Source organism: Heterodontus francisci, chromosome 45, assembly GCF_036365525.1.
Source record: "Heterodontus francisci isolate sHetFra1 chromosome 45, sHetFra1.hap1, whole genome shotgun sequence".
Lineage (NCBI taxonomy): Eukaryota > Metazoa > Chordata > Chondrichthyes > Heterodontiformes > Heterodontidae > Heterodontus > Heterodontus francisci.
In genome coordinates this window covers 16307374-16328280 of record NC_090415.1, presented here as the reverse complement: position 1 = coordinate 16328280, position 20907 = coordinate 16307374, and the positions used below count along the sequence as shown (strand labels likewise).

The 20907-nt window shown below is 41.5% G+C and overlaps 1 protein-coding gene across 3 annotated transcripts in view; it reads left to right on the top strand.

Annotated features, from left to right (window-relative positions):
- The window catches only part of LOC137356138 (Fc receptor-like protein 1), a 39867-nt gene extending 25417 nt beyond the window's left edge, over positions 1-14450 (top strand). For all 3 annotated transcript variants that reach the window (XM_068021943.1, XM_068021941.1, XM_068021942.1), the window contains exons 6-11: positions 2659-2967; positions 6617-6718; positions 7205-7235; positions 8923-9014; positions 10478-10509; positions 11735-14450. In XM_068021943.1, coding sequence (XP_067878044.1) covers positions 2659-2967; positions 6617-6718; positions 7205-7235; positions 8923-9014; positions 10478-10509; positions 11735-11872 — 704 coding nt within the window. In that variant the 3' untranslated portion in view covers positions 11873-14450. The remainder of the gene's footprint in view (positions 1-2658; positions 2968-6616; positions 6719-7204; positions 7236-8922; positions 9015-10477; positions 10510-11734) is intronic.
- Positions 14451-20907: the final 6457 nt, after the last annotated feature.

The window sequence follows — 20907 nt, the reverse complement described above, 5'->3', positions numbered from 1 at the left end:
AATATTGCTTATGGTACTTGAATACTGATCAATCCAGTCGGTCACTCTCAGACTTGTTCGAATCAGGGTCAGGGCTGAAATGCATGTGTTTCAATCGGAAGGATTGTACTTCCAGAATCAAGCATACTTCTGTTACATCTGCATCCAGTCAGAGAAGGGAAGTGTGGCGCCAAGTATTGCAATGGTAACCAGATTCACAATGCTCTTGATAATGATGAAAGTTCTTGTTATCTTTGAAACTGACACTGCACAGTCGACCAAAGCAAATGGAATCACATTTCCAAAACCGGACCGAGCATCCAACACTGGTAACGTGTTACATTAAGGAAACACGGCATCATTAGTCCGCACAGTGTCAAGAGGTTCCACCCCGATTACTTATATTCTCTACAAAGATTCAAATGCAGAATTCCACTGAGATGTTTTCGACTTAACTGAAATCAGTAGCGTTAACAAAAGCACAGAAGGACATTGCAGTTGCAGTGTTGCAAATGCGTTTTCAGAACTTCCTCTCCAGAGCGAATTCGTTGCAGTTACGGTAACAGGTGAGTTATTTTTAATGCACCAGTGACAAAACGAGATGAATTACTAAAAGACAGATAATCCCAGGATTACTGCTTGTTCTCTAAGGTTGGAAGTTGTAACATCTTGTTGATATCCACCTGTTGGAAGGAAGACACTGAGACTTTCAAATTGAGCCACTAAATGCCAATTAAAACAAAGCACGCCACCTGAGCGCATGAAGTTTTATTTTTATAACCAATAAGAGTTATTCGTGCAGTTAAAGAAGTTGATCTCTCTTTCTAATTGACAAATAGAGGGAAGGTATTTGGATCGGTTAATGCTTCTCGCCAGGTGTTGCTGATATAATTCAGCTCAAATGTGTCATATTTTAGGCAAGATATAAAGTCTTTACAGCTGTAGCTGACTCAGTTATTCACTCACTTGCCTCTGAGTCAGAAAGTTGTATACTCAAATCCCAGTGCAAGACTGGAGAACGGAAATCAACGCAGACGTTCCATTTTAGTATTGAGCGAGTGCTGTACTTACTCAGAGACGCCATCTTGTCACTGAGAATGTAAAACGAGGCCCTGTTTGTGCTCTCAGATGGACGGTATGATAGGGTGGTGCTGCAAGAGCAGAGGAGAGCAGTGTTTCGGCCAATATTTGTCGTGCGGATTTGATAATTGCAAGTTGACTGCCACGTTTGGTACATTGCAACAGTGACGACATTTCAAAATTATTTCATTGACTTTGCGACGCCTCGTGGACGTGAAATGTTTTAGTTTTAGTTTCAGAGATACAGCACTGAAACAGGCCCTTCGGCCCACCGAGTCTGTGCCGACCATCAACCACCCATTTATACTAATCCTACACTAACCCCATATTCCTACCACATCTCTACCTGTCCCTATATTTCCCTTCCACCTACCTATACTAGGGGCAATTTATAATGGCCAATTTACCTGTCAACCTGCAAGTCTTTGACATGTGGGAGGAAACCGGAGCACCCGGAGGAAACCCACGCAGACACAGGGAGAACTTGCAAACTCCACACAGGCAGTACCCAGAATTGAACCCGGGTCACTGGAGTTGTGAAGCTGCAGTGCTAACCACTGCGCCACTGTGCCGCCACTGTTCACACATGTGGCTCTTTCTGTTTTTTGAGAGGGTGCGTAGAGGATTTACAAGAATGAGCTGTGGGATGAGGGACTTCAGTTAACTGAATGGATTGACATCATGAGCTCGTTCTCAATAGAGAAGAGAAGGTTGGGAGGATATATGATAGAGCTGTTCGGAAGCATGAAGGGCTCGGACAGAACCATATAACACAATTGATTAGCAGGGCATTTAAAGATGTCACGAGGAAAACCTTTGTTGCACAGCGAGTGATTACGGTGTGGAATACATTAGTTGAAAGAGTAGTGGAAGAAAATTCAGTCGTGGCTTTCCAAAGAGAATGAGATAAGCACCTGAAGGGAGAACAATTGCAGGTCTGCATGGAAAATGTAGGGGAGTCTGACAAGGCAAATTACATTTGCAGAGAGGCGATACGAGCTTGAATGGCCGAATAGCCTCTTGTTGTTCTGTAACCGTTTATGCTACTATTCTATTTATGTTTCAGCTCTTTAGTGCTGGAAGATTGCAAACAGTGCGGCGCTTAGTTTCCAATCCGCTGTTCACAATCTGAAGGGGTAATTTTAACTTTGAGGAACGGAGACCTATGAATCAGATTGAATTGCCCACTCCACTATAAACACAGTCCAAGTGTCGCTTCTATTGCCTTACACGGAAATGTCAGCCAACAGAGGCGTATGGTTGGCGGCATTGGACAATTCCCACCATCTTGCAAAATTCAAAATACCATATAAAACTCAGCCTAAGTTTTCTGTAGGCTCAGTGTCACCGGAAATGACATGAAGGTCCCCAACAAAGAAATTCTATGCGTGAGTCATTCACTACATTAATGAACCGTGTCTTTACTGGTAGTGCAAATGTGGTGGTATCTCATTGTCCACCTTCTATACTGTCTGGTTGGTACACAGTCCTTTTTTGAACATGCACCTTTCAGTGGAAACTCGCTCTTGGAGTAATGTCCAGAAAGATTAGTCAGAACGAATAATTTCTAATCCTTTCCCCATCTTTGCTTTTCTCTAGTTCCAGTTGCTGGTGCAGTTCTCACCTCCAATAGCAACAACAGTGAGATTTCAGCCGGGGGTCTTCTCGTTCTCCACTGCCAGGTGAAGGCAGGAACACAGCCACATTTTCACTGGTACTTAAACAATCAACAGTTGCAAAACACCAACGAGTCGTATCAGATAAACACGGATGGGAGCGTGCTCATCATTGAATCATTCCAGAGAAGCCACGGAGGGCGATATCACTGTGTAGCGACAAACCAAGGGACCACTGACTTGGAATTTAACACAACCAGCAATTTTATCGATGTCACGCTGCAAGTCCAAGGCAAGACATTCGCATGCTTAATCTGATTTAATGCATTACATTTTTTTTCTGTAAAGCAAACAGTATGTTGAAATACACGTGACTTATATCTCATTAAAGGTACCTGGATATACTCAAAGATTGGGCATCCACAGAATGCTGGGATAGAGAAAACCATACATTCATAGTCCTTTCAGTATAGATATTTATCCTCATCTCTGTCCTACATGTACAACTCCTTATGGTGAGACTCTGGCCCGAACTTTTCCCTCGCTGGACATTGGAAAACATCCTGTCTGCATCCACCCTGTCAGGCCCCTATGAATTATTAAGCTACAATAATATTATGCCTCAGTATGCTAAACTCTAAAGACTATGCAGCAAGTCTGCTCAATCTTTCCTCAGAGGACACATCCTTAATCGCAAGAACTAATTTATTTTACCTTCGTTGCACTCCCTCCAAGGAAAACAAATGCTTCCGTAAGTATGGGGACTGAAACTGTACAAATACTCCATGTGTGGTCTCAAAAACCTCCGCTATAATTTCAGGAACACCGCTTTAAGCATATCCTGCACTCCTTTTGTAATAAATGCTAACATAGCATTTTCTTCCCTATTTGTTTACTGGACATTGATTCGTGTACAGGTACACCTAGAGTCTCTCTAAATCCCAGTCCCTCACCATTTAAATAAATTCTGCTTTTGCATTCTTCCTACCAAAGTGTAGAGTTTCACACTTCTTCACATTATATTCCGTCTGCCATCGTCTTGCCACACACTTAACCTGCATATATCCCTGCCCAGTCCCTCATCGCAGCTACATTACCTGCTAACTATGTATCAGCAGCAGATATGGATACATTACTCTCGGTCTTCTCATTTATATCATTGATATAGATTACACATAGCTGAACTTCTTGACACCAAGCCTTGTGGTCGCCCAAGTTTCAGCATGCCAACCCAGAAATTACCTATTTATTGTTGATTGCTATTTACTGTCCGTTACCCAATCCTGGATCCATAAAATATTATCCCCAATTCCATGAACCTTAATTTTGGATAATAACCTCTTGTAAGACACCAGACTGAATTATTTTTGAAGTTGCAAACACACAAAATAAGGCTTCTCCTTATCTACCCTGATGGTAGAAACCACAAAAAAAAACTAACAGATAGAATAGATACGACTTTCATTTCCTAAATCCATGCTAATTCAACTTGGTCATACCATGATTAATCATACTATGATTTTCGAAGTACCTTCGGTACAGTGGCGCAGTGGTTAGCACCACAGCTCCAGGGACCCGGGTTCGATTCTGGGTACTGTCTGTGTGGAGTTTGCAAGTTCTCCCTGTGTCTGCGTGGGTTTTCTCCGGGTGCTCCGGTTTCCTCCCACAAGCCAAAAGACTTGCAGGTTGATAGGTAAATTGGCCATTATAAATTGTCACTAGTATAAGTAGGGAAATATAGGGACAGGTGGGGATGTTTGGTAGGAATGTAGGATTAGTATAAATGGGTGGTTGATGTTCGGCACAGACTCGGTGGGCCAAAGGGCCTGTTTCAGTGCTGCATCTCTAATCTATTATCATATCCCTAATAATAGATTACAGCATTTCCATATACTGCTAATAGGTGGATAGTTTCTTGTTTTCTCTATCCCTGCATTATTTAGCAGTGGTTTACGCTTTGCCTCTTTGAAATACTCGGGGACCATTCCAGAATCTCAGAAATTCTGGAATGCCAAGATCATACCCATTATCACTATACCCACCACTTTTTTAACCCTGGGGTGTAGACCATCAAGCTCAGTGTATTTTGTGGCTTTTAGCCCAATTAATGTATCCAGTACCATATATGTACTGACAACATTTCATCTAAGTTCTTCACTTTCACGAGAGACTTGGTTCCCCACTATTTCCAGCATGTCTCGCTGTCTTCTACCATGAAGGCATATGCAAATATTCATTTAATGTCTCTGCAATTTACATTTTCCCCTATTATAATTTCTCCTGTCTCTGCCTCTAAGGGACCCAAGTCTACTTTTGCCAATCTCTTCCTTTTTATGTGCCAATTAAACCTTTCACAGGAAAACAGCACGGAGCCATGGAGACAAAGTGAGAGAAAGATAACTAGATTACTGGAGGGGTTGGGAAAACCTTGCCTGAAAATAGACCTTTGAAGCAGGTGACAGTTGATATGGAACAGGGTTACTGAGGAGCGTTAAGAGCATGGGACAAAATCACTTTTTGTAATTATATGATGAAGGAGGCAAAGTAGTCCAATTGGCGGCAAAATAAATTAAGTGCATAAGTACACATATTTGGAGGCGATTTGTCAGAAATGTGGTGAATTTGAGAACCTTCACGTTAAATTAGTTACACCAGGAGACAGCAAGCTGAAGGGGAACAAATGTGAGTTGCACTCTGCGTGGGACCAGAGCCTTTGGTTAGATTGGAGCTTTTGGACGGTGAGATTTGGAGCCCAGATCATCAATGATAGCAACAATTTACATTCAAGTGGCGCCGTAAACTAATAAATATGCCATGGTACTTCAAAGGGGTGTTGAACCGCAATATTACACCGAACACAGAAGTCGATGTTAAGGCAGATAAGCAAGTGCTTGTTAAAGATTAGGTTTGAAGGAGTACCTTAAAGGAGGGAAGCGAGGTAGAGAGACATAGAGGTTTGAGAAAGAAACATTAGAACTTAGAAACCTTCGAACTCAGACAGCTGAAGGCATATCTACCAATGGTATTGAAATTGTACACGTTCAAGAAGACAGCATCCATGGAGCGCATATATATCTCAGAGGGTTGTCGGGCTGTAGGAGATTGCAGAGAGGGAGCGGGTGTACATGGAAGGATTTGAAAACAAGGATGAAAATTTATAAAGAAATCCAGCTGTTGCTTAAGTGCTTAAGTGGCAGCCAGTATCGGTCAGTGCGGACAGGATTAATGACTGGGAGGGTGTTTGTGCAAGTTAGGACATCGACAGCAGTGTTTTGGTTGAATAGTCCTTTATGGAGACAGAGTATGGGAGATCGACCAGGGTTGTATGAGAATAGTAAAGTCTGGATGTAGCAGAGGTATGGGTAAGTGCTTTAGCCGCAGATGAGCTGAGGCAGTGGTGCAGTCGGGTTATCTTCCAAAGGTGGTAAAAAGAGTGTTAGTAATTGGACGGATATGTGGTTGAAAGCTTATCTCGGGGTTGCATATGCCAACGAGTATGCAAACTATCAGGATCGCCTCCAGCAGCCGGCAGGGAAAGGATGGAGTTGATGTGTAAGTAATGGAATTTGTGGCGGGGACAACCGAAAAAGAATGGTCTCACTCTTCCTCATGTTTCAATGGCAGAAACTTCTTCTCATGCAGTACCGCATGTCAGCCAAGCAGTCTGACAATTTGCTGTCAGTGGAAGTGTTGTGGGAGGTGACGTTGAGGTCAAACTGGGTGTCATCAGCGACAGAACAGAAGGCATTGTCATAATCGAGCCTAGAGCTGACAAGTCCAAGAATCAGTCTCTCAGGGGGATGGATTGAGTTGGGGAGACAGGGAATCATTTATCAGTAGATACTAATAATCAATACTAATTATGCATGTGGTTCGGGGTTGAATGTCTAATAGTTGGAGCGGTATAATGCTATTCACTGAATCTGCTTATTTGATTCTAGTACAGAGTTCCACAACCAGCATCACAGCATGGGTTCTTCCACCTTTTCTGGTCGCCTCTCTGATTGTACTGATTTTGTGCAAACGGCGGAACAAGAGGAAAGGTATGTAATGACTTCCGGAAAGTGCTTGGCTCTGTCATCACGTGACGGTCTTGGAGTAACTCCATTTTCTGCTGCAGCATTGCACATGCAACAGTCTGATTTCAAAGGCAGACGGTTAGTTTGGACTGGATAACATAGAAATCTTTCCAATGATATGGCTGGAACTGTTTTTGCCGGGGTGATAAAATTTTGCCCATGTTCAATGTTGGAATTGTCTGCATCGAGAGAGGAATAAAACAGCAACTGGCCATGGTTAACGTGAGCAGGGGAAATCAGATTGTGGAATTGTAATGCAGGGTGTCCGGGCGTCCTTTGTGAATTAGTGCTGTGTTACTATCATGAGTGCACATTTGTAAATGTTTATCATTAAGATCAATGTTGTTTGCTGTTTGAAAATTATGTAAATAAGTGCAAACCACATGTTTGCAATAACATTCAATATTTACTGTAGAAATTGCTAAAGTTTATTCTTTCTATTTTATTTAGACAACTCCTCAAGCTTTTCACAGCCGCAAGGGTAAGTGAACAACCTTTTTGTATTAGTAAGTAATACCTGTGTTCGTGAACATCCTAAAAGGATTAACGTTGTCCTGGGTGTGGATTAAAAGCCAGTGATTTCATATTTGCCACCAGCTACTTGCGCTGAATAGAACTAAATAACCAATGGGGCTATCGGCGAAAGGTGCAATGACGCACAGTTTGCCTTCCCTTCCATTTCGAGTTTCACCCCATTGTCAATGATGTAACTCAGAATGTGACTGTTACAGATTTTAAGAGCTGAAACGTTCTTTTACTTTAGTTCTGTAGCTCTGTAAGCTACAATGGTCAAGACAGTCGTACATCGATGGGTGGGAAGTTATTTGAAACCGCCATCAGAGACAAAATAAGCTATAATTTAGAAAGGCATTGGTTAATCAAGGAGCGCCACCTCGGATTTGTTAATGGCACATCTTGCCTGACAAAATTATGTGAATTACTTGTTGAAGAATCAGAGAACTTTGATTGTGGTTTCTGCATCAGACGTTCAGAAGTGCGGTGTATTTAATAAATTGCTACATAGGAGGATTGTTCAGAAGATGGAGCATGTAAGCCCATGGAATTAAAGGGAAATGACCGTATGGTTACGGAATTGGCTCAGTGACAGGAGGTAGTGGGTGGTGGTAGATGGATGCTTTTCAGACTCGGAAGTGGTTTATGCTGGTGATACAAAACTTGGAAACGTGATGGATAGAAACTAGTCTACTTCAGGATAACATAGACAGGATTGTCAAGCGATTATACGCAGCTAGATGGATCTCAATGCGATAAAGTGTGAAATGTTGCACGTTGGGAGAATTAATGTGGAACATCAGTATACCATAAGTGGCAGGATTTTGAAACCTACAGATGTCCATATGCACATATTCCTGCAATGTTGCAGGGCAGGCTGATACAGCGATGCAAAAGCATATGTGTTACTTAGGTTTGTAACGACAGGCATAGACTATACAAGCAAATCGAAATTGCTGCTACGTTTATAAGGCAGTGCATAGGGTTCAGCCTGACTATTAAAGATAATCCTGGCTACCAAATGTCAGGAAAGCTGCAAAGGACTCAGAAATGGTTTGAAGGTGTTATACCAGCATACTATCAGGGCTGAGGGAGTTCACTTCGCTGCAGATGTTGGAAAAGCTTGAAATCATAATTTGTAACTAGGAAGGTGAAACATCACCTACAGAAAATACAGAAAGAGACATTTGCTTTTGTTACACGGACAATCTTTACCAGAGAGGATCCGATGGATGTTTGCAAAATGATGTGAAGCCTTGACAGAGTAAGCAGGGAAATATGTTCCCTCTGGCAAGTGATTTAATATTCAAAACCATAGAGTTAAAATAATTGTAAACAATTATCTTGAGGGAAGTTGTGGAAAATTGTTTTGAAATCAGAGATTTGTTTGGAATATGTAACGTTTTAAACTCAAAGGAGGTGAATCCGATAACAGAAATAACTTTAATGTGGAGTTGGCATGCATTTGAAGATGCAGAATAAACAGGCTTATGAAAAAGGCAATATTGTTGCTCCAAGCACAGCTCTTTCAAAGACGTCCTGGTTCTGTAAACTTACTGAACTAACTGTCTATTATACTTTAACGTTTTATTGAAAGTGAGAGTTGAGCACCTTATGCATTATTCCTTAATATCTGACAACATTTCTATGCAAAGGAAGTCAATTGGAAATGAAACTCAACCCTTGAGCGAAGAGTCATCTCCAATCAATTTCATGCACACAGTTGCAGGATCAGCCACAAATACCGGTAAGGGCGAAGTGATGCACGTGATAAAATATCGTGCATTGCTCAAGGTAATATTTTCGTGCATGTTCTGCCCAAATCTCACCAGAGAATGGTGGAGAATTAAAATTGCAGGCGGCAGGGAGCTCAGAGTCACGCTTGCGAACTGAAGGGAAGCTATCACCCAATTTGCGTTTGGTCTCACAAATGAAAGCAGATCACATTCAGAAACAGCGAGTACAGTGAGTACAGTACACAAAACTACAAGTAGAACAAGGAATTCGTTGTTTCACGTGGCGGGAATGTTTAAGGTTTGAAGGTTGGGAAAGGAGAAAGTAAAAGAATAGTTGTTGTGTCGGCTGAGCTTGCATGGTAAGTTGCCCTGGGAAGGAGAAGGGATATTGGGGGTGACTTAGGAGTGGAGCAGCGGATCGGAGAGGGAGCTCTCACTTCAGTATGCTGAAAGGGGAGGCCAGTGGAACATATGTTTGGTGCTGTTACTATGATGGATGTTTTGGAAATTGTGGAGGAGACGTGATTGAATCTGAAGGCTGGTGGACTGAAAAGTGACACCTATCAGGTCTCTGGGAAGGAGGGGAAGTGTTGAAAGCAAAATTGCTTGAAATGGAATGGTCAATGTCGAGGGCCATGTCAACAATGGTGAGGGAAATATTCAGTTGAGGGAATCGGACAAACTGTCGGAGGTGTGAGTATAGAAGATTGCATCCTCCAAATAGAAGTGATGGTCAATCATGCAAATTAGGCTCTATTGAATCCATCCATGTTTCTATATCTTGCGAGTGATATATATCCCTCTATCTGTCTATCTGTCTCTCTGTCTATCTGTCTGTCTATCTGTCTATGTTTTGTCTATCTATCTATCTATCTATCTATCTATCTATCTATCTATCTATCTATCTATCTATCATCTATTCATGAATCCACTTAATACAGATTCCTTATTGTTATGTTTCCTCTTTTTACTTTTATTTTGCTGACAGCAACATTGCTGCTCATTTTGTTTTCTCGATAATGACCTACAGGATTCAAGCGGCGCTCTTAAATTACAACAGTATCTGATAGCTATTGCTAAGGCAGATGATAATTACAGTTCTAAAATTTGAATTGAACTACTCGGTTTGAAGCGTGTATGTTTGTTTTTGTCGTTTCAGGAACTCCTTCGTGAAATAATTCCTGCAATTATATCGTGTAATGATCCTCCAACTCGCCCCCAAACTTTTTCTGCCGACAGAAAACGTGCAAAATGATCTGAGCAAACATAAGGAAATTTAGAACAGAAACTTGCATTTACATAGGACATTTAACATAAATAAAACAAAGCAGAATCCCAGAAGCAAATTGGATTACTTCTGTCAGTTTCCCGCCAAAACTAGTTACATTAAAAATACCCCGATGAGTCTTGCTTTATCTAAGTCCCATCGATAACATGCAGTTTTTCACCTGTCAAATGCTTGTTTGATTTACAGATAACGCTGCTGGCGTCTCAGGAGGGAAGAGGGTAAGTTACCTTTATACAGTAAGGTTCGGCTGATGATACCACAAGAAATGCTGATAAATAATTAATTTACTGCCACAAACTAGGACGCCGGGAGCCAGTTTCAGCAAGGGCCCAATTGAAATATTCCCACTTATAAAGAAAGAAGTTCAGGTGGTATATGAAACACCAGTTCACTGTCGCCCTTTTTTTAATCCCACTGCTCAGGAATCATGTCTATCATAATGCTTGGGGTAGATAACTTGCTTTATGGGCAAAAAACGGGGCTGCGTCTCTGCAACACATATTAAAAAACACCCAATTCCCATTTGCATTGAGTTGAATTAAAATTGAACTGTGGCATTTCCAATCCACGTCAGTTGTGAGCTTGGCCAGCAAATTATAAAATCGACGTCAATCTGTCTGCAAAGCTGCCCTTGACATATTGGCTGCACCCCACGATGTGAAAAAACGAATTTTAGTTTTGCTCCCATCTATTATCTTAAATGCTCATTTGCCAATTGCTGACAGAATGATCAAGGTTACTGCAGCTTAATTCCCGCATAGATTTACCACTATCATCCCACGCTTAAATTTGGTGGGTGGTTTCTTCATGGCTTCATTTTTCCAAGTAATATATATTATTAACTATGAATATCAACTCATTCAGGGAATCGTAAGTGGAATGTTGTAACATCAGCCAAATAGTTGTAGGTAATACTTTTTTAAATTATTCTTTCATGGGATGTGGGCATTGCTGGCAGGGCCATTATTTGTTGCCGATCACTCATTGCCACTGACAACTGAGTGACATTTCAGAGAGCAGAAAGGAGTCAAAAACATTGCTGTGGAGCTGGAGTCACACGTACATTAGACCATGTATGGACAGCAGATTTCCCTCCCTGAAGGACACGAGTGAATCAGACGGGTTTTTATATTCATTACTGTGACGAACTTTCAATTCCACATTTGTACTAATCATTTGAATTTAAATTCCACCAGCTATCGATTTGAATCCATTGTCCCCAGGACATTAGCTTAGGCCACTAGATTACTTGTCCAGTGGCATTAACAGTACGCCACCGTCTCCTCCAATGCTGATCATGGCGGAAATCGGGTGATATCAATTTGACCGCCCGTTATATGCGTCTTCCATCCCTCCATTCCTGTTAAATAACTATTGATTCGCGTTCGTCACTTTCCTGTTACCGTCAAAGACAAAATTCACCCCCATATTATTTAATTGCAGCGAAACAAGAGTGGCTCTAGTGACAATAGCGTCGCATACTCTATTTATGATGACGCGATGACGGAAGCTGGTTTGGAAGGCAGGAAACTGGAGGAAGGGGACAGCTCTGATGTAGATATCTACGCAAACCTTCCTTAGATACCAAAGCAAATCAAGAAAACAAAAACCCCAGAAACAATAAAAAGGGAGAAAAGTGAATTACGTTATGTTCTTTGTCAATCATCTGACCCCTGGGATATCAGCCTGAAGACAGACTACGCCATCATAACTTGCACTTCTAAGCACAGGTTACAGGCTCACAAGCGATTTACATCGATCAGCTCGGCTTGTATTCTTAACTCTGACTGAACTTCACATCTCAAGTCATATTAAATGGCATGATTTGTCGTTCATATATTGCGGTAGGATACTACATATGACGCTGTTGTTGCTAGGTGAAGGTCTCTGTAACGTGTTTCAATGTAACATCCAGAGGCATATCCAGGTTTTCTGATGCAATTAGTTAAGGGATGTGATGGCCCTTGTCCTTAAATTCCGCCTTGTTTTATTCATTCACCTATAACTGCAGAGAGTGACCAATAGATCCGCTGGAGAAATTATGCAAATGGCTGAAGAATGGGAGAGACCGCACGCAGCAAATTTGATTTTTTTTACGGGAAATTACCCATTGAATCACAGACTCAGAATTGTTACAGTGGAAAAGGACGCCATTCCGCCCTCTGTACCTGCTCGGGCTCCCCAAATCAGAAATTCACTGAATATCATATCCCCGCTGTATACCCAGAAACCTGCACCATCTTCCTTTTCAAGATAACGGGTTAATTCCCCCTTAAAATGATTCAAGTGAACCTACCTCTCAGGCAGTACATTCCAAACCTGTTGCTTCTTTTACAAATTACTTTAAATCTGTGCCCCCCCGTTCTCGACCCTTCCACCAATGAGAACAGTATTTCCCTCTCCACTCGGTCCAGTCTCCTCATGATTTTGAATAGCTCTATCAAATCTCCTCTCTGCCTTCTTTTCTGCAAGGAAATTAGTCCCAGCGTCTCCAGTTAATCTTCACAACTGAAGTTCTTCATCCCTGGAACCATTGTCGTGAATCTTTACTACCAGTGTCTCTAAATGTTTCCTTACGTGTGGCGCTCAGAAACTGGACACAGTACTCCAGCTGAGGTCCAACTAGTGTTTTATGCAAGTTCAACATAACCTCCTTGCTTTTGTACTCTTTGCCCCTATTAATACATTTTGGCTCGTTATAGAATGAATGGTAACTAAATGGCCGCCTATTATACCCCACAATGGATTTTATCTGCTAATGACATCAATATAAAGGAAATGCGTCTAAGTGGATAATGTGCACCTTAATTGATATTGTCAATTTCACAACATTATTCAAAGATGCAAAGATTCCCATTGTGTCTGAGTCTCGCAACTGCACTGCACAGAGTGAGTGAGTGCATAGAAGTTATCATCAGCAGTTGGATGTTTATCATTCCATGTGCAGATCGAAGGAAGGAAACACGGGAGGGGTGATTAGCCCAATCCTTACAAAAGCCCAGTGGATTTTCATTCTACCCATTCTTACTAGGCGGTTCTGTTACTAGTAACCCTCTTATGAAATGTTCCTTCTGCTATCCGGTGCCCAAGGCTACACTCTAACCCATTACATACCATAATAATATAAAAGCAAAATAGTGTGGATGCTGGAAATCTGAATTCCATACCATGCCGGCTGCAAACACTCTAAGCTGGATTTCTGTGATGTTTTCCATGTTTTTCAAAAGTATAAATATTTTGTAATGCTATATAATAGGATGAAATACATTTCCTAGAAAGACATATCATTTAATTCAAAGCGACATGGCATCGAGCCCAACTAGTATGCGAAGGTTCTTATTTTCCTCATGCTCACCTTCATCAAACTCTACCAGCACTTTGTTCTATTCCTTCCAACTTCATGTATTTATCTCGCTTCCCCTTAAATATATCTGTGATATTCGCCTCAACGAATCCATGGAGTAGCAAGTTCCACCTTCTCACATCCTCAGGGTAAAGAAGTTTCTCTTGATTCTTTACTGAAAGTGATCGTGTCCATCTTGCATTTACATCCTCTCATTTTTGACCTTTCCACAAGCCGAAAAGTCTTCACCACGTCTATCAAACCCCTTTTTATCTTGATGAACCTTCATTAGGTCACTCATCATGCTTCCCTTTTCTGGAGAAAAAAATCTAGCCTGTTCCAACTCGCTTCTGAGCTACAACCTCTCATTTCTGGCGTCATCGTTGTCAATCATTTTGGCAACTTTTCCTGCACATGCTCCTGCTCATTAAGTAATATGGAGACCAGAGACTATGCAATTCTTAAATGTGGCGTAACAAAGGTTCTACAGAAATTTAACATTTGCGTTATTGCTTAACAATTGCATTCCTCTGGGAATGAACCCCAGTTCCTTGGTTGTATTTTTAATGGTATTGTTAACTTATTACGCTACCTTGAATGTTTCTGAATGTGTACTTCCAGATCTATTTGCTCATTTAACCAATTTTTCCAGGAGTGTGTGGCTTCATAATTCATCGCCTCAAAATTTACAGCCTCACAATTAACGGCTTTAACGTTGATTTGGCTTGTATACCTTCAACTTCATTATCGTCTTCTTGTATTTTGTAGCGATTCAACAACCTTTTATCATTAAATAATAAAAATACTTATAAGGCACACTCTTTGTTGTCAATGGATTGCTGATAAATGGATAACTATCCACAGTGATTTCCACCAAACGTCCTGCTGAGTAAATGGAGAAATCCTGCATCTTCGGTCTGAAATTGGACAATGTAGATAAAGCTCCTTCAGTCTTTCACTGGAGGCCCCACAATGAGAGGGTCAGTCAAGGGAGGAGAAACATTTTTTCCAAGTCTTTCACTCTCAGGACGCTGCTTATTTAAAACAGCACATCTATTAAAAAAAGGAAATTGTCTGCGATGCCACGCATGATGAACATAAATAAGAGCATGAGTGGACCATACGGCCCGCAGGGTCTGTTCCGCCATTCAATATGATCATGACTGATCTTAGGTTTCAACTCCGCTTTCCCCTCTGCTCCCGTATCCCTTGATTCCCTGAGAGAACAAAAGTCTGACTATCCCAGCCTTAAATATATCCAAGGATGGAGCATCCATTATCCTCTGTGGTAGAGAATTTCAAATATTTACAACCCATTGAGTGAAGACATTTCTCCTCATATCACTACTAACTGATTGTCCCGTTATCCTGAGACTGTGTCCCGGTGGTTAGATTCCACAGCCAGCAGAAACAGCCTCTCGGTGTCTGCCATGTCAGGCCCTTTCAGACTCATGCATGTTGCAATGAGATCACCTCTCATTCTTCTAAAGTGCAGACTATATAGGCCCAATTTACATAGCCTCTCATCATAGAACAATCCTCACAATCCAGGGACCAGTCGAGTGAACCTATGCAGTACGGCCTCCAATGCAAATCTATCCTTCCTTAAATATCGAGACCATAACTGCACACAGTATTCCAGAAGTGGTCTCACCAAAGCCTTGTGCAATTTTAGCAATACTTCTTTATGGTAGTAATCCAATATAACTGCAATAAAGGCCAACGTGCCATTTGTCTTCCTAATTGCTTGCTGCATCTGCACGTTAACTTTCTGTGTTCCATGTATGAGCACAACCAGGTCTCCCTGAACATTAGGCAAAGTATTACTCTATAATTCCAGAAATTTAGTGCAAGGCATAACAAAAATCTGTTACTTACTAATTTGTATGCCAAATATTGTTATGTCGCTTTGTCAGTCGGCTTTTAAAAAAACTATCTGTTCATGAATGCATTTGATTGTTTCGCTTTCTGTATAACTATCTGTTTGTTTATCCATCTCGGTTTACATCTCCCGAAAGTGAAGCTTCCAGGGGTAAAAACAAAAATCATGTTACTCAGGAGTGTAAAGAGGGCAGAAAGGCCTTATGTACCCCAAACGGCATTCAGTTCCATTTTCCCACCATTGTAAAACAGAATTCTTGAAGGATCTCGTGAATGTTCAGTCGCAGAGAATGTGAACGTCCTTGTAACGGATTTGTAATCCTATTTTTGGCCTATCAATGCTCGCACCAATGATAGTTATATTAGAATTGTCCAACGTGTCTTCAATCATCCAATCAATGTTCAGTTCAGTGACGAAAATAGCCTTAGTAGTGGAACTATCGATCTCCAAGCACCATTGAACACGAACTGAAATGACGCAATCTAGTTACAAGCAGCCAATCTGTAACAAAGAGGACATTGTGGTGAAATAAATCAATCAAGTGAAATGTCACGGCAAAAATAAGTTATTTAGGTGCATATCGAAGTAATCCCATCATATTCAGGAAATTGTTCCACCAATCGTTCCAATAGATCACTGACCATCTAAAATTTACATCCTTAAACGTTCGGCAAATATCATCGAGATGGGTGCTTTAATCAACAGGTATTCAAACAGAGATTCGAGATCTATACGTTGTGGCTTATGTGAAGAGGGATCCAAATCGTCGTTGAAATGATGGGTTTCCTCACATAATGCTTTGATTGAAAGCAGATACTCCACTGGTGATTAAGCTTTTATACACGGCGGTAGGAATAAAATTCTTGCTTTATCTACTAGCTCCGGAAGCGTACAGCCAGTTCTGTGGACAACAAACTGCAGTTGTCTTCTTCTCAGGCCCTGGCTCGCTATCAATTTCCAATTTTACATGCTTAATGCCGTGGCTTTCGAACAATTTCGTCTGAAGAAACCCTTTTCAATGGATGAGTGATCGTGGACTTCCATCTAAATTATAAACTGTACGATATCCATATGTGCTGCAAGCATTTCAGTGTTTTAATTATTCTTGTAAGTATGCAGTTATTTAGGTCCAGATGACATGAGTTGGAAATGGTTGTTTCTCACTGCAGATTCGCTATATCCTTGGTGTGATACTCGACAACGCTGCACTGAAATCACTCTCCAGTTCCAGCCAGGGCCTGCACGTTGACTTCATTACTCCATGGCAGAAAATGATGCTCCAAAACCTTTGCTGCTGGGAATGGTGGGACCGTTTTCATTGCTTATTTAACGAAATCTGATTATTCCACAGCTGCAGATAGACAAAACTGGGACGTTCTGATGAAAGGTCACAGACCTGAAAATGTAACTCTGTTCTCTCTCCAAGATACCGCCAGACCTGCTGAGTATTCCCAGCAGTTTCTGTTTTAGTTCGGATGTCCAACATCCGCAATAACATGCTTTTATAAAACTGGGGAGGTGCTGGTTCCAGAACTTTTACTGTCAGCGAGCTGTCACGGGATAGTTACAGCAGCTTCTAATGTACTTTTCCACATAGCCAACAAATTGACATAGCAAATGTTGAAAAGGAATGCTGATCCTGCTTGGACTTATTGATGTTTACATTTTCAAAATGAACAGTTATGAAATTTCAAAATGTTGAAGATGAGCAAGTTCATTGCTTTCTCACTCACCTGCCGCTGTGTTTGCAGACGTGAACTCACAGTTGTGGGGATATATCTGAAATTCCATTGTTCGATCTAATTTTTCAAATATTATTTTTTCCCTAAATGTTACGATTTTGTCACTCATTTCGAGTATAGCTGTATTGTCCCCTTACCTTGGTAGATTCAATGTAGTAAATAGGTTAAAATGATCGCACGGCACGCAACTTGCATGATTTATAATGGGTCAAAGAAGTGTACAGCGAATGCAGGATTGTGAACAGAAATGCAACCCTGCAGCTCTTTATGAAGTAGAAAAACACTTTGTAGAACTCCACCGGCATTTCCATGTGAAACAACATGTTCACATGCCCTTATCTCATTTCTGAATACAGCTTTACGAACAGACGTGAATTCACAAGTCTGGACTTCACAACATTTAACAGCTGTCGCAGATACATTTAACTGCATATCCCAACTTGGAAGTCCGTAGTCTTTGAGGTTCTCTATCAAGAAATCCGACCTCGATTCAAACATCATTTTATCTGTTCTTTGCTCTCATTTGTATCTTCCAAACCTTGAATTATTTTTGCAAGTATTTATCAGTCATTTTATATGGTATGAACTGTTTCAGGAAAAACTAATAAGTGGCCGGATGCACACACTCTCTGTTCGGCATTTCCAATTATGGCAACGCAGCAGCGGTCCATTTCAATTTTACCCTCTGTAGCTGTCATTTCTCACGTGACCCAGCAGCTCACCAACAGAACTACAGCGCCACCTGCTGCTCAGATCAGTTTAAATGTGGAAAATAGCTTAAGCATTCAATGGTCTCCGTTTCTTCTTTCCCGACCGTCCTCTTGGCCCCATTTTCCCAGGTCTAAATACACGAGGAAACACATACACAAGCACCACAGACTTACACACAAATGCATACAGACTCACAAGCACACACAAGCTGACACACTGTGACACACATCCACCACCAGCATAGTATATGGACATTAACTGGCTTTTCCAGACTCTTACATTCCTCTCCGTACAGGATTTCTTTCCTCCACATAACTTGTTGCATTGATGCATTGAGCAGATTCACGGCACTTATTCAGACAGCTCATCCTCACCTTTTGTCTGACTTCGAAGCTATTACGGTTCACTGAGATCATTCATAACCATACAACATTTCTTAACCAATTACTCAATTTTATTTTTTACATTCTAACTTTACACTGAGGTGAGATAAATTGCAGGTGAAAGAATGTGCACCTATGGAACATTATAATATTTCGCTGTAATTCATTACTTATAATGTGGCATCAAAATTAACAGCTGTCGCAGGTAAACTATGTCTTCGTCCCGTTTGAGATCAGAAAATGGATCTCCACTCAAATCCACGTTGGGAGACCATATGTGTAGGAATTGTCTCCAGCTGCTTGACGTCGAGCTCAGCATTCCCAAGCTTGAGGAGCAGCTGGAGTCACTGTAGATCATTAGGACGGATGAGCGTTTCCTGGAGCATGTGCTTCAAGAGGTGGTCGACATCCAAGCCATGAGTGTTAATAACAGAGGATGAGTGACCATCTGCAAGAGTAGGAAGAGTTAGGAGGTGCTTGAGTCTTTGGAGCGTGTGACAATCTCAAATTAGGACTCAGAATTAGATACTGCCGGAATTGAGGACACTTGATGGAGTGCATTCCAGATCATAGCACTAATGGGCAAGGGAATGCATAGCAGGACAGAGAAAAGAGCAGAAATCTACTCGTTAGTGATTCCACTGTTAGAAGCACAGAACTTCGTTTTTGTCCCTTGTGGTGTGGTGCCACCTTGGGGTGAGGGCGTCATCACAGAACAGGGTTCTGAATATTCTGCAGGGGTAGCTTCTGAGCCAAAGGTTATGGTACACTTCGTTTCTAACGACATACTGAGGGCGGGTACTGAGTCCAGTCAGACTTTCAAGAGCTAGGGAGTTTCTTTAAAAGTACGACCTCGAAATTAACAATCCCTGGGTTGCTCCCGTGGTTTCGTGCTTGCAGGAATAAAAATAGGGAGCTAGGTAGAATCAATGGGTGGCTTGATGCATGGGGCAGTAAGGGGGGCTTCTGGTTCCACAGCAGGAAGCACATATTCAAAAGGGATTGGTTGCACATCAACAGGAATGGGACCAATGTCCACGTGGGGAGGTTCACACGTATGGTTGTGGAGCATTTAAATTAAATTGCCAGGAGAATGGGCAGCAGTACACCGAACTAGAAAAGTTGAATTAAGGTACAGAAAGGAATGAGATTGTTGGACGATACTAGAGAGGAGGTAGTACCATCATGGAGACCAGTGGACTAAGGACTGCAAGGAATGCTAGGACAGTTTGACAATGCATGTACACAAATGCACAGTGTGTAATTAATAAGGTGCTGAGCTGCAAGTGCAAATGGCCGTGGCAGAATATGATGTGGTGACAGTACCGCAAAGGTGGCTTAAATATAATGAAGAACGGGTACTTAATATCCACGGGGAAAGATGGTGGTGTAGTGATAATATCACTGAACTAATAGCCAGAGGCCAGGCTAAGGTTCTGGGTGCATGGATTCAAATTTAGATTCAATGAATGAATGAATGGATTAATAAAAAAAAAATGTAATCGAACGTTAATGTCCCAAATAATGTAATGAAACTGTCATCGATACACACATATATACATATATACAGCAATGTGTTTGGAACATAGTGCATATTAACATAGGACCTCGGAGTTCAAGTCGGCCTTTCGGCCCTTCTAACCTGCTCCGTAATTCGATAAGGTAATGAATGATCTGATTATGGTCTCAACTCCACACTGTTGTCTACCCAATAACCCTAACCTCCCTTGTCAATCAAAATCACTCTTGACTGAATTCAATGCCACAGCCTCCACTGTTTTCTGGGGTTGAAAACTGCAGAGTCAAACGACCCTGTGTGAAAACAAACCTCCTCATTTCCGTCCCAAAACGGAGCCCTTTTATTTTTAAGATGCGTCCCTCTTCCTAGTCTCCCCAACAAGAGGAACCATAATCCCAGTTTTCACTCATTAGAGATGAGAAGTGCTGGGGGTAGTCTATAGGCCTCCAAATTGTGTGTGTGTGTGTGTGTGTGTGTGTGTGTGTGTGTGTGTGTGTGTGTGTGTGTGTGTGTGTGTGTGTGTGTGTGTGTGTGTGTGTGTGTGTGTGTGTGTTTGAGTGTGTGTGAGAGAGAGAGAGAGAGAAATCTTCATTGAAACCACAGAGATGTGAGCATTACCCACATGGAGATTGGGATAACATTAGAATAAAGGCGGGGGCGGGGGGTGGGGGGGGGGGGAGGGGGGGTCCTGAAATGTGTTCACGAGAATTTACTTGAGGCGTGGAGGCAGAGAATAGCATGAAACAAAAAAAAACTGAATTATTCAAGCGAGAACCGAGGCCACATATGTTGCGAGGGGAAGTGAAGAGGAAAATAAGACCAGAAACAGAGAATATGAGGATAGAATGGCAATTAACATCGAAGTGAACAAAAAATCTTCTGCCAGCATGTAAATAGTAAACGGATGGTAAGAGGTGTGGATGGGTTCTATTAGGGACAAAGAAGGCCATATGTGATTAGCAGCACAGGCCAAGGCTTGAATACTTGGCGAGTACTTTGCATCAGTATTTTTTAATGAATATCGATGAAACAAAGA